This window comes from Dermacentor albipictus, chromosome 5 (assembly GCF_038994185.2).
Source record: "Dermacentor albipictus isolate Rhodes 1998 colony chromosome 5, USDA_Dalb.pri_finalv2, whole genome shotgun sequence".
In the NCBI taxonomy this organism is placed as follows: domain Eukaryota; kingdom Metazoa; phylum Arthropoda; class Arachnida; order Ixodida; family Ixodidae; genus Dermacentor; species Dermacentor albipictus.
This window is the reverse complement of record NC_091825.1, coordinates 94448226-94462207: the sequence shown is the minus strand read 5'-3', so window position 1 is coordinate 94462207 and position 13982 is coordinate 94448226. Positions and strand designations below refer to the sequence as shown.

General features: G+C 44.3%; 2 protein-coding genes across 9 annotated transcripts in view; one reads left to right on the top strand and one right to left on the bottom strand.

Moving 5' to 3' along the window:
• Positions 1–3406, bottom strand: part of LOC139059956 (ubiquitin carboxyl-terminal hydrolase 15-like) — a 67123-nt gene extending 63717 nt beyond the window's left edge. For 5 of the 7 annotated variants that reach the window (XM_070538610.1, XM_070538609.1, XM_070538611.1 and 2 more), the window contains exons 1-2: positions 3231–3406; positions 2277–2407 (exon numbers count right to left, since the gene is read on the bottom strand). In XM_070538610.1, coding sequence (XP_070394711.1) covers positions 2277–2407; positions 3231–3325 — 226 coding nt within the window. In that variant the 5' untranslated portion in view covers positions 3326–3406. The remainder of the gene's footprint in view (positions 1–2276; positions 2408–3230) is intronic. The other 2 variants (XM_070538608.1, XM_070538612.1) reach the window with 1 other exon arrangement.
• Positions 3407–3758: 352 nt separating this feature from the next.
• On the top strand, positions 3759–12476 carry Arpc4 (Actin-related protein 2/3 complex, subunit 4). Of its 2 annotated transcripts, none has more exons than XM_070538606.1 (5): positions 3759–3906; positions 7033–7151; positions 10604–10811; positions 11690–11860; positions 12366–12476. In XM_070538606.1, the coding sequence occupies exons 1-5, from the start codon at positions 3904–3906 to the stop codon at positions 12369–12371; spliced, it is 507 nt and encodes a 168-aa protein (XP_070394707.1). In that variant the 5' UTR covers positions 3759–3903; the 3' UTR covers positions 12372–12476. The 2 variants fall into 2 exon arrangements, with proteins under 2 accessions (XP_070394707.1, XP_070394708.1); XM_070538607.1 differs by lacking the exon at positions 3759–3906 and adding an exon at positions 3908–4020.
• Positions 12477–13982: the final 1506 nt, after the last annotated feature.

Genomic DNA, 13982 nt, shown 5'->3' with positions numbered 1-13982 from the left:
AGAACTTGTTGCCGGGCAAGTTGTCACAGTTTAGTGTACGTCCTTGTCAACAGCATGAAGCAGTCAAACCACTGATAGTGGGACTCACACAAGCACCATTATCAACTGTGGCACATTTCAGCATGTGCAATATGAAGAGTCTTCAATCATTCTTGCTTTTTTTCTCTCTTCCTTTATCATCAGGCACACAAACAAAGCCTATCTCTGCAGACTTCATCAATCTATATGCCTGATGATAAAGGAAAAAAAAAAGTAATGATTGGATTATTTTTGTATTGTACATGCCCTAAAATATTGTCAAGTGGACCTATCAATAAGCCTATTTTTTTGCAGGCTTTGTCAACAGAAACATTTAATAATGAAGGAAAGAAAAATTTCATGATAGACTGGATTGTCTTTGTACAGCATGTGTACGAAAATATCTGTTCCGACACCTTCCTTTTATTGAACAGTTAGTGGTGCATATTTGTTGTCAGCTTCATGCCAATGAAACTAACAGACCTATACATTTATTTCCTGCAAAACAAACGCCAACGAGCTACAAGGCTGGAAGTTAGCAGTCTAGCTCAACGTGCTTGCCATAAGCACCTTTCAGTAGGGTTCATGCACAATGCAAGGTGCGACACCATGTAATGCCAGCAGTGACAATATCAGCAGTTGTGACATGCTACCACTTATGTACTGGTGTTTTGGAAATATCTTCCCCATAATGACTATGAGAATGGGGTTGACAGTATCCAATAAGCCATGTTTACAGCGACACATTGCCCAAACCAACAAGCTGCAACAATAGAAGGCAGCAAGTCACTGACTAATGAAGGAAGTGTTCGAAAACTCCCATGAACTTGACATATGCACTAAATAAAATATGCCAACAGGGCTACCTATAAACACAGACACACTAATGAATATGTGGTAATGAAAACATATAACATGAAGGACAGGCAGGACCAGTGCTGTGCAACTGCCACTGATCTTCACGAAACGGGCTAGTTGGTGCTCGTTCATCATTATGTTGCGCCTAGTTTTAGACTGGCAAAAAAGTACAAAGAAGGAAACAAGCACGTAGATGAGAATACGTCCGTCTACGTCCTTGTTCCCTTTGCAACTTTTTGCCAATGTAAAACTTAGTGTGACATGGCCATCAACAAGCGCCAACTAGCCCCTTTCATTGCTTTGGTATTGACCTTGTTGCTACTCGCCGACATACTGCTCTCATTTACAACTGAAGGCAGAGACCTCTAGCAGAGCATCTAAAACTTCCATTTCAAGCAATCACCATAGCTGTGGTGCTGAGAGGCAATGCATCAGTGCGTTGCAACAGATAACTGCTAAGCACGAGGTTGAAAAATCAAATCCCGGCCAAGGCAGCCGAATTATGATGGGGGCGAAATGCAAAAATGCCAGTGTCCCCGTGCATTGGGGGCACGCTAAAGATCCCCTAATGGTAATAATTAATCCAGAGCCGCCACTACTGCAGGCCTCGTAATCAAATTGTAGTTTTGGCATGTAAAGCCTCAGAACTCATTCACAGCAACAGATAACAGACATTGGACAAGGACATTGATAACACAAAGCCCCACTAATAATACACCCAGTGCACACCAACGCTTCTTTCTTGCATAAAAATTAAGATTGACGTTGATGCCACAAGTGAACAAGGAACGGACAGGAAGAATTTCATCAGCATTGATGTCTTTCTCAACTGCTGACGCATGCCTAGAACTTATTGCAGGGCTTTGATAACTTCTATCTGCAACAGATGTTCTTTTATGATGCCTATCTAGACGAATTCTCATTTGTCTTATCTGTATATCAACAAGACTCCTGGTAGCCGTGTTTCATGTTCTTACTGCTGTGACAAAACAAACAACAGGCCAATATTAATTTCATACATAACCTATTAGTAATGGATTACCTTTGTTCGCACTAATTTGTCTACACACAGGTACCTTCCAATAGTGTCTAGTAACAACTGCGTATTCTATATACAGCATCCTGCTGAACAAGGACGACACACTCAAAAAGGTGACAATGTTGCGTCACACTGCGTGCCCGTACGTGAAAACTGCGCGATAACGCAGCTGCCCCGCGAGTGAAAGGCTCAAGCACCAAGCAAGCACCAGCGTGTCAACCTCGCAACTTCCTCTGTCGTGCAATCCGCAATGACTCACGCTGCACATTCCGTGACATCGTTAAGAGCCCCCCGATTCATATGTCACGACACCGCTTTCGATCACAGCCGCGCAAAGAAAACCGCGAGCTGTGGTACTGACCTTTAAGCAGCGGCGAATTGTCAATCGGCCCCGGGTGCGTGGTCTGTTCCCCGATGTCGTTGGACGTCTCCCACGAGTCGTAGCCGACATACCTCTTCCACTGGTTGAACCACTTCTTGTCAACCATGTACCTGCAAATGGGTAGACGGTTATTTCGTGGGGTTATCCGTGTATCAAACGGTGCCAGGCACTCGTATGGCACGCGCAAACAGCCAGTAAGCTAACAAAAAAGATACGCCCGCCGCAGCTCGGTGCAGTTCCGTCGGGGAAGCGCGCTCAATCCGGAACTCGTGTTGCGACGACCATCGAGTGGACGCACAATCTACTACCACCCGTCGCTTCCGACTGCAGTTACGAATGTGGGTGCATGTCGTTTCGCTGCGCGTCGGTTAAAAAAATAATGTAAAACTGCCAAATAAGGCTAATGGGCAGCGAGTCCGCGCGCGTCGCGGAGTGCACGGAGTCCACAGCAGTCACCTCGGAGTTCACAAATCATCGGTCACCGACGCACGCCAGAGGCACGACACCGGGTCCCCTCGAAATGACGAAATACGAAATGACTTTCGGGTTTCACCGGCGGGAGCCGCGGCTTGGATTCGCACCAATGCGAAGTCGCGCTGCGTAATAATTGCCAAGTGCCAAATAGACGCCAGAGGATTTCTTTTTCAGCTGGCGAGCAACCGGCGACCTTGGGCGGTAACCTCGTGCGCCGAAAGTTGGCACAAACAGCTCGGACGAGCTCACCACAGAGACGTGGAACTCGGACTCTTCGAATCGGGTCCCGTTTGCGTGGAGAACGGCGCGCCGAAGCGCTGCCTCTCTGTCCCTCATAGACGCTCATTCACCGGTACGATAGCCGAAGGGACAAGGCACGACGCACATTTCCCGGCAGTTCCCCGGGTCCCGTCGACCACGGAATGCACGCAACGGCGGCCAGGCTCTTTGCGTGCTTACCACAGGTCGTCCTTCTTCAATGGTTTCTTGAAGAAATTTGTTATCTCAGTACGCTGAGTCTCCAAATCGGGAGCAGGGGGACCACCTTCCGCCATTTTGGAACGAAGAAGCTGGGGCCGATGTGACGTAACTATTCTTGCGGTGAGCTCGCGCAGACGTGTTCTCGCGAGTGACTACTTTTGCAACTTCCATCAATAAATTGGCAACGTTTGTGTGACGTTAACGCACAATGTTGTTACGTCACAAAATATTTTGTTTGCTTGTTTGCACAATTAAGAATGTAGTTAGCCGCAATATTTGTAACTGAAGTAATTTTAAAGTGTTTTAAGTAAATTTGTTTTGATAAGTATGCATTTAGGCTAAAGTACCATAATCATGACAAAAAGCTATTTTTTAACATATACAATTAACTTGAAAAATACACATCTTTTATTTTAACCTTTTACTTTGTTTTTTAATACAATAATGAATCAGAGCTATTCATAGCTAAACTAAAATCTTTTTTTAGTTTCTGTACAGTAGCGCGTACTTGACCAAACGCGTTGCACCCTTTTTGTGTATGAAAAGGCAAAGCCTTACCAGTTTTTGACCCATTTGCGCCGGTTGTGGGTGGGCTGCATTTGTCATGTCCGGCCGATACTGATATTGAAACTCCGGTGAAGAACACTTAATCATGGTGAGCTCTAGTGTCGAACCTAGTGTGGCGTCATTTCATTTGACAGCATTGCTCTCGCTGTATGTTTTTTGAGTGTGAAACGGATACCGAAACACTTATCGTTACCTTCACTTGGTATGTCCTATGCAATGGCTGCATCGAGGGGAGCATAGGCGTTGTCACTTTGAAAGAAAAAGCTTAGCATTTTCTGTTCCGTCTCGCACAACAGATGCCATGAGTTTTACGTATTACATGTATTTAAACGAATTCGTTGTAACTAGACTGTTTGTGAGCTCGTTGAGCGTTAAATACGCGCGGTGAGCCAACCGACCCGAAGCCGTCCTTCGCTTTCGGAGTGCTAGCTGATCGCTCATGTGTGAATAATAAGTCGATTGAAGCTCCTTGTCGAAGTGACTTGGCGCATTAGAAGACGGGGGTCGCAAGCATAATTGACTCCAACGTTTTGTTCAGAAAGAATGGTCGTTTGCAGGCAGCCTTAAAGCTTCTGTACGGGACATGTTGCGTTGAGTCAAATCTGTAAACACAGCGTCCGGCGTTGCATTACTTTTTGCCTACTTATCTGTGCGCTGCATTTGTTTCCTCGATGTCCGTAACAAAGTGACTAGCTGTGGCACGCCGCGTGTAGTACTGTATTTAATTACAGCTTGTTCCCGCTCTGCTTCGACTTTTTAGAAAGTTGCGCTGCTTTGGGTTTGACTTGCGACCAAGAATGTTCTTCGTGTTTTATTACATCTACGCAGCCCACGCTAGTGTGCTTGGGTGTTTTTAGCATGCTTTAGCCCTGATTTTTTTATTTTTGTTTCATTATGAGAAGTGCTGCCGTGCACGAAACAGAACAATACGGACGTTTCTGTCACCTTCCTAAAGCAGGAAGAGGGGTGCCCTAGCAAACCTTACAGTATGCTACAAGTATAATATTCAATTGGAAGTTTAAAACTAAACCAAAGAAGCTTTCAATTTTTCACATGACAGTGCTTACTTTTCTTTTTTTTTTTATTGCGTACCAACGATCTCCATACTTTCGTCGTCTTAAGCGAAGGCAAACAGACCAAAGCTTCACAAAGGAGCTAGCAATCAGTTCATTTTTTTCACAGACTGTACTACAGATGTAGAACTGTTTGCCTTCGACGCAATGCACCAGTGTGCTGCACATTTATTTCCCAGTGCACTTGTACACACTGTGATGGTTGTGCATGCAAATTCGTTTAGTTCAATGTGCACTAAGTGCCAAACAACTGACAATTCTGCAGTTGTTACTAACGGCATGCATTCCATTGGTAATTTTACGTATAGTATCAATGGCAGAGCTCTGCACCACTTGTTCATGTGTGTGTGCACATATTCTTGCAGTAGGAGTATAAAAATTCAGGCTAATAAGAGGCATACAGGAAAAGAACCTGAGTACATTTGTGTTGTACTTACAACAGGTGTCGTGTCTGGGGTGGCCTATGGCACACATAGTGGCTGCTTACCAACAAGGCTACTTGCTGTCAACATTCCATGCATGTTTTAGCAGTGGGACCAGTTTGACACACTGTGTGAAGCCTGTCTCTGCTCCACATATGTAGCTACCATTCAGTCCATGGTGGACATTTGTAGAGGTAGAGTGCAGAAGCACATATTTTGAAGTTGCAGGAACTCTGCCACACGTTTCTCATGCATATGAAGATAACATATAGCAAGTGTGAAGTTTAGAAAACACCTTTAATGCTTCATTTCAAGACTAAAGTTGGTCTTCAGATGCTGCACCTGGTGTCAACATTTGTAGTGATGTCACGACACAGAGAAATTTGCTGACTTGTAGCACTAAGGCTAGGTATAGTGACATTGCTCACAAAAAAAAAAAAAACAAGAGTGTTGTGCTTGTTTGTTCTTGCTACGCTCGCATACAGCAACCACAGTGATTTCGGGAACGAAGTGAGCCAGTGCATCATAATGCATCCACCTGGTTGGTACAGAAAATGGTTCAATGAAGCAAGTATTATAGTAAATTATTTGGGGCACTCCAAAGCTTGCCAGCATTTCTTCTAGGCTTTAGAAGGCTCTAACCTTTTGCACAAAAAATGACATATCAGAAATCTCACGTCCGTACTCCTTTGATTGAAGGGGCCCTAAACCACTTTTTATTGAAGTGGAGAAAGGCATTTGAAAACAGGCTATTTCAAAACTACTTTGTTGCAAAAAGACTTCACTGCGTTCAGCAGAACCAGAGTTATTGGCAATCAAACACGGCCTTCACTGTGCTCCCGTTCGTTCTTCAATGCATTGCACTGTGAAGTCTACGGCGCAATGGGGCATGCCCACAATACTCTGCCTTCTAAATGTCACCGTGGTGCGTCGTTCAAATTTCATTTTGGATGTTAATGTAGATGCCACAACTTCAGCCTTTGGTGCCTACGACGCGCTAAACATAAGCCAAACGTATTTGTCCTCAGCGAGTCGCAGTGCGCCTAACCAGTAGACTAATGGCTGCCACAGTATCTATGCCATGTAGCCAACCACAGCTTGATGTCAGCTATTGGCCAATAGCGGCTATCTAAGAGAATGACGAAGTAGTGCATTCGATGACGAAATAGTTCTAGAAGAGAGTGAGGATAGGGCCTTCTGTTGAAAAGAGAGCGTTTGAGACAAATGTAACTGCTCAATCCGCTTGCGAGCTCCACGCATCACATACGACAGTAAAGCTTGGCTGAAATATTCACAGCAGCCTATGCTACCCACGGACTATGTTATTTCACCAAGCCCAAAGGGTCGTTCAGGGCCCATTTAAGTAGTTACCATCAGGAATGTCCATACATTGGCAGGATAGTGGACACTCACTCAGAGTTGCTCTCTAATATGCTTTTCAGCATACTGAATAGCTCTCACTCACGTTCATGCTTGCGTCCACTCATACACATTGAGATTTGCATTTGTCGGCACTTGCTCACAGTCATACTCTCATGCACTTTCAGCCTTTGTCACTCATACTCTCACTCACAACTGCGAAATCAGTCCGAGCATGAGTGAGTGTACTGATCTATGGGGGTGTCTCGTGACGTTGCCCTTAGTGCTATATAATCTCTGTGTGGAGAATGAACAGTGTCACTGCGAGGGGCTTTCACGAGTTTTTTGTCTGCATTCCAGTCATCCACGCTGCGGCCGTACCTCACAGCTGTGAGGCACACCTTGAATGCAGCCATGTGTTTAAAGGACTTCTCCTCCCAGGTCGTGGAAAGGCACAACAAGCCTGAAGTCGAAGTGAGGTAAAGGCACTCTGATGTGTTTGCGTTTTTGGTGTTGCGTGACATTGCCCGGCTTCCACTTGTGGGAAGGTTCAGTGACACGTGGAAGGCGTTCGAGAACTGTGTGAAACCCGCCAAAGTGTTCTGTGGCTATGTAATTGCATTGTCGAGCATCAGGGTGTGGGTTCGGTACCCGGACACTGCAGCGGTATTTCAATGGGGGCGAAATGCAAGAATGCCTGTTTATCGTGCTTTGGGTGCACAGGCGCCTTGAAACACTCTTTGAACATAATAACAAAAATGTTACCAACCTGTTACCAACGAGGCTCCCGTGAACATATGAAATATTATTGCACTGCATGCAGCAGGGAATTTACATTCTCATGTAACAGTGGAAAAAAAAAAACTTTTGCTCTCGCTTCCACAATGTCGTCATGCAGCGTCATTGCTGGGACATTCTCATTAATACAGTTATTACTCATTTAAGTTAAATAAATGAAAAAATATATATGTCTGCAATGTCAGAAAGACACAAAAACCATTTCATGTTTGCACTGCTGGTTGAGACACAATGGATGCATGTTGTTGCATCTGCTGCTGTGCGTAGGCTCCAAGATGAAAACTGTAGCATAGATATTGTGGCCACTACGGGGTGCCGCCACGAGCTGTCTCACATTCAACCTTTGGGCGGGGCCAGCAGGGCATTGCTCCCTTGTGCCCCCTTGCTGTCTCCCCTGTGTAGAAACCCACTGATTGGTCTGATAACCACACCTAATTTTGCTTGCGCTTGAAGGATTCAAATTTTTGTGGTAGGAGATTTTGAGCTGACAAGCGCAGAGCGTACAATGCACGATAATGATTGTGTCTGTAAAGTATTACATCGCTACGCACCGTGGAAAGATCTGAAATTTCAAACTAAACACCATTTTCCCTTCTCCTGGCGGCTTCCACGCTCCAAGCCGAAGGATGGCGTATATACATGCTAGTGTGTCTAAGTACACGTGTTCGCGCTGCGACGTCGCTCATGGTGACACGTGACTTCGATAAGTATTCAAGCCAACATCTGTTATTTGTGTAATGTGTTGTTAGAATAGACAAATTAAAGCTTAGAGAAATAATAAAGCACACAAACCGAATGTCTGCATGTTTTTGTTTCACTTCGCACCACAGCAAGAGAGATGTACTTCCGTTTTGTCTGCTTGTTCCCACATCGTGCAGACACCGAAACTATGCCATTTTTTACGGTGTTCCAGCGCCGGATTATGCTCTGTAATCCACTTGTGTCTGCCTCAGTATTCGTGTAGCACACAGACATAACGCTAGTCAGGTGTCCTCATGCACAGGGCGCAAAATCGTGTGCTGTGAAACGAGACAATCGCAACAGCTCGCGTGTGACGCCGTCAGTGGAAATGTGCCGTGCCGCAAAAAAGTGAGGAGAAAAAAAAAAAGAAGGTGGGGCGTGTGATGTATGCGTCATGCGATCCTCGAGGTCCGGTATGGGAGAACGTAGGGAAGGAATTTCGCTTGCAGAGGCTAGATGGGGCAAGTGGAGAAATTCTCTTTGCGGTGAAGCTCGCCTCCTGAAATCATTGGTTGCGACACTGAAATATTTCTATCTCGGCTATTAATGAGCTGAATTGAAAAATATTTGCGGCAGAACGCTTCCTAGAGGACACATAACTTCCAACATACAACCAAAATTTGCTATGGGGCCTGGTGAGGGGCCCTGGACAGGAATTGTGTCCGCAATGGTTGACTGATGTACATCGCAAGGACAACTGAGAATTCAAATGACATATTGTGCAGTCCTAGGATGCTTTGGCTCCCGGCAGATAGGTGTCACACTGGGTGCCTGTAATGTCATCAATCACGGTCGTGACTTCACTAAATCATCCAATGCAGAATGCACAAAGCTACCTCGAGAATTGCGTTGTGTAGCAAAAGAGGAAGCGGTTGGGGGCAGCTGATATTCTAGTCGACATTAAGAAAAAAATGGAGCTCAGCCAGCCATGTAACGCATAGGGCAGATAACTGGCGATCTGTTAGATTTACAGAGTAGATGCCAAGAGAGAAGGGAAGCACAGACGAAGATGACAGAGAATTAGCTGGTGTGATGAAATGCGGAAAGTCGCAGGCATAAGATGAGATCAGCCGGTGCAAGGCAGGGGTAATTGGATATGGCTGAAAGATGCCTTTGTCCTGCAGTGCACATAAATGTGCTGCTAATGATGAAAAGGCCCCTCATCAGACCCGCATATTGTGAGCAGACAAGTATGGCACATAGATCACGTGCTGACACTTGTGTCCGCAACAATACACTGATGTACATCACAAAAGCTGAAAATTCAAATGACTTAATTGTGCATATCATATTTATCGCAAATAAAGACGGGGACAGCGTGAGAGAACACATAAACAACATGGGCATTATTTGATTGTGCAGTCTGAGGATGTCTTGCATCCTGGCAAATATATGTCACACCGAGTGCCTGCAGCATGAATCGCGGTCATGACTTGAATATATTCATCATCCAATGCAGCACACACAAAACTACCTCTACAAGTGCACAGCATAGCAAAAGAAGAAGAGAAAAAAAAAGTCAGGGCTCATGACGTAAACGTGATGCAGTCTCTCAGTTCTGGTATGGGAGAGGGCAGGGAAGGATTGTCACTTGTGGACTTTTAGTGGTGGCAAGAGTATGTCTGTGTCAGCAGTGGAGCTCATGCCCTGGCAGCACTGCACCACAACATTTCAGTTTCTCCTATATCTTTACTGATTCGAAAATTTGTTGTTGTAAAAGAACTCCTAGATGGCGCTTTACGACTTTTCGTGTATACAGTAGCTAGCTGGGCGAGGCATTACATCTGCATTATTATTACAGCAATAAACTGCAATAAACTTTTTGTCGTGATCAGCGCTTGGGTTTCATCTCTCTTCTTGGTCCGTGTTTGTAGTGCACGCTGTAAGTATTAATAATTTCATTGTATAAAAAGAATTTTCTGTGAGGTCTGGTAAGGGCCCATTCAGGCGTTCATTTGAATGGCCTTCTACAAATTTGTATTTGAATCAAGTTCCGTAGCGTAGGGCAGAATTGTTTGTCATTGATCAGTGCTTTTGTTATCTTTCCTTTTACTATCGCAACTGATTTGCACCTGTTCCTACAAATAATCCTTGCCTATGAATGGCTATATGGCCCCCTACTGATGCATGTCTCATCATTTGCATAACAGTGTGTGTTGCTCCTCTTCTTCAATGAGAAACCAGTTTGAGAAATGACTGCAGTAAAATGATCCCTAGACAGCACTTTACAGCTTTCAGTCTAAAACCAAAATTTCTGATCAAGCCTGGTGACGGGGCCTTTGAAAATATCATTACCCATGGCATTTCCATTCTGATACAAGCTGTATTGCTCATGTTACGTTCAGTGTGCGACAGACTCGGGTCTCTCAACGCGTGGTATTGCACTTTGCAGGAGCAGCAAGGAGCTTCTGCTGACACCCGTGGTGATCAGCCGCAACGAGAAGGAGAAGGTGCTCATTGAGGGCTCCATCAACTCGCTTCGCATCAGCATTGCCATCAAGCAGGCCGATGACATCGAGCACATCCTCTGCCACAAGTTCATGCGATTCATGATGATGCGTGCCGAGAACTTCATTGTGCTGCGGCGCAAGCCCGTTGAGGTGAATGTTTTGACATGCTTCTTTCTGCCTGCTTGTTCTACCTGGTTCGTGTGGTTGGCTAGCAAGGAGGGCACATGAAACCTGCTGGTGCCTTACTTCTTTACTTTGGGGTGTTTGTATGCTCCATATCTTCCGGACCACTCATGAGAACTACAGTTCGGCTACAATGTTATGCTAGTACAGTCTAACCTCGATATAGTGAACACACAAATAGCAAATTGTCAGATATGGCAAAGCAAATCTAAAGACTTTCTCGCCAATATCAGCATGTAAAAAATAGTTTAGTATAACTAGTGTTGGATATAATGAACGCAGTCTTGTGTTGGCTGCGACCTTACTATAACAAAGTTCAACTGTACTCCTTACATAGTAGCTAGATGTGCAAGTGCTGTCTTGACACAATGCATCAGCGCTCTTGCTGAAGTGTTATTTGTATGTGCAAGGAAAGCTAAAGAAAGATTAAATGCTTGGATAATTGGATTAAGCAGTGCTAGTAGCCAGCTTTAATTCTTATAGCCAATAATGTGGCAGTTTAATTAACATTCAACACACACAAAGGTTCACAACGGGGCAGTTGCTCACTGTTAATCCGAGTATATTGTTAAAACCGGTAAGGTTATAAGTGGGTTCGCCTGTGCTTCTTTTATGCCTAATTAAAATGTTTGTATGTTTGTCCCTTCTGCTGTTTATTGGCTATGACAGTAGGATTTTCTCAGTACTTGAAAGTTGTTGTTACAAGTGGGTTTGACTGTACGTTCAGAAGGTCAGGCCAAAAAGGGTGTTAACTTCAGTGTTGCTATGAGAGACTCGCCTTTTTTGTGTGTGTGTTGCGGACAAATGGGAGTAGCACTGACACAACATGTACACTGTCATTGCAGGGCTACGACATCTCGTTCCTCATCACAAACTTCCATACGGAGCAGATGTACAAGCACAAGCTCGTTGACTTTGTTATCCACTTTATGGAGGAAATCGACAAGGAGATCAGCGAAATGAAGCTGTCACTCAATGCAAGGGCACGTATTTGTGCCGAAGAATTTCTGAAGCGGGTGAGTACATGTGTTGCACTGCATCATGAGTCACATTGCATGTGCTTACTTGTTTTTTTATTGTGCAAAAATTACAAGATTGCATGGTTGTCCCATTTCTGACTAGGCTTAGATGTCAAAAGTTTATCATATTCAATTGACATGCCTTTGAACACGGGAGTTCTTACCATTATGCTTTTGAATGCTTGAAACAACTGTAATAAGAGAGAGCTTAGGAATTTTGGCAGTTATTTCGCCAGTACAACAAATGAAATTCCTGTTCCAGTTCATCGGCAATCAACAGAGATTTCTCGATCATACTGTAGTCAGCCAAAAAACTCAACTGTGGCATTTGACAAAGGGTCTCAAGATACAGTGATAGATCATGTGCCTCCTGCAATACAGATCACCTGATTTGATATTGCTCAATAAGCTTGTATTTCTCTACTGAAACATGGTGCTCATCAGAGACTTTTGAATGCTTGTTTGTACAGTTTAGCTGAAAGTGTACCATTTCTCATTGCAGTTTTGACAAGGTCATCTGCTGCTGCTGGCAATGGTTTTTCTCCCACACACACAAGAACATTTATATAAATATTCTATATGAATCATGTTATTGTAATAAACATTTTTCTTTGTAATAATATTGAGCCTTGGTGCTTCTTTCAACGCAAAGCTAGAATTCGAGACTGCATGCTGCAGTGCTATGTTGGCATTTGTTCAAGGCTGTTCCACATGGTCTTCCACTGCCTCGCCACTCGTGGTCACTATGCAAGCTTAATTTCTAGAAAGTGTCAGAAATGTGTTGCATTCATGCACACATGGTACTTTTCCACCTTTGAGCCTGACACACTATCACCATTCTTGAATGACCACTTTCACAAGTGCGTTAATTTCTAGGGAAAGCAATGTCTGTAATTTATCTCTGCAGGGCACTATGTGTGTAGAGTGCACTTAAACGAATGCTGCGATTTGTCAGTCAGTGGCTTTGGAACACCTTTCTAGGTACAAGATGTGGTCTAGTACAATAGTAGAGAGTGACATGCTCAATTCGGCTAAAAGCAAGCGTATGTGCAAGCAACAGCATGTTCACAAACTTGGCCCGCATTCCTTGACGATCACTTTCAAAGTTGCTTTCACTTTTGCACTATTTCACACGGTTATAGCACAAGATGCATCTATGGGTAGCAGCGCATCCACACTGTGATAAGCTAGTGTGCTTGGCACTGTGTAAAGAACGATGCATCTTGCAGTAATCACGGGAAATTGAAAGTATCCTCGTAAGCAACGGTCCGTGAATACAGCACACCCTTTCTGGCCATTTGTGGAATAAAGTCGCTTTTTTTCGGGTGAATCCGGTATTTCTGACTCCTGCTTATTTGGACTCTCTGATGGTCCCCATCAAGTCCGAATTATTGGTCAGTGACTATAGATAGGCAGTTCCTAGGAAACCAGCCAAAAATTGCCTCAAAGATAAGGGAAAGAAGTCGAGCCTGGAGGATGATTTTTCTTCCCCTCAGTCAACTTCGTCACTGGACAGGGCTGCTGACAAGCAATATGGCCATTTGCAAAACATCTTTGGCCAAAGCAGTGGAACCATGTAGGCATGGCTGGCGTACATTGCAAGTAGTATTGCCGAATTTATTGCCATTCCTAAATGTGGCTTGTTTCTCACTGTATATAAGACACCACAAGCAGTGCCTTTGTTTACAATGTTTTTTGCAAACCCCTTCAAGTACTACAAGTGCACAGGTGACAAATAGTGGTGTTGCACAGCTACCCTCAATTGTGATCGAGCCCAATCAGGATTGAAATTGTTGACCTTGATTGGCTCCCTCCCACAGTGATGCAGAGGAGCCAATTGCGACCGAGAAATTCGATCAGGATCGGGCATGATCGCGATCAAGAGTGCACCGTGTGACACGCACATAAATAATGGCTCCATAGTAAGGTTCGTTACAGTGCAATACAAGACAAGGACACAAGAAGGTATAAAACGACGACACGGCGCTGGCTCTCAACTGATATTTTATTGAAGATATGTATAACATATATGTAGGTGCCAGTTGATAACCATGACATGCACGAGACAGATGCATCGAAACAACTGTGGCAATCTGACGCATAATCAAAATTGACATAG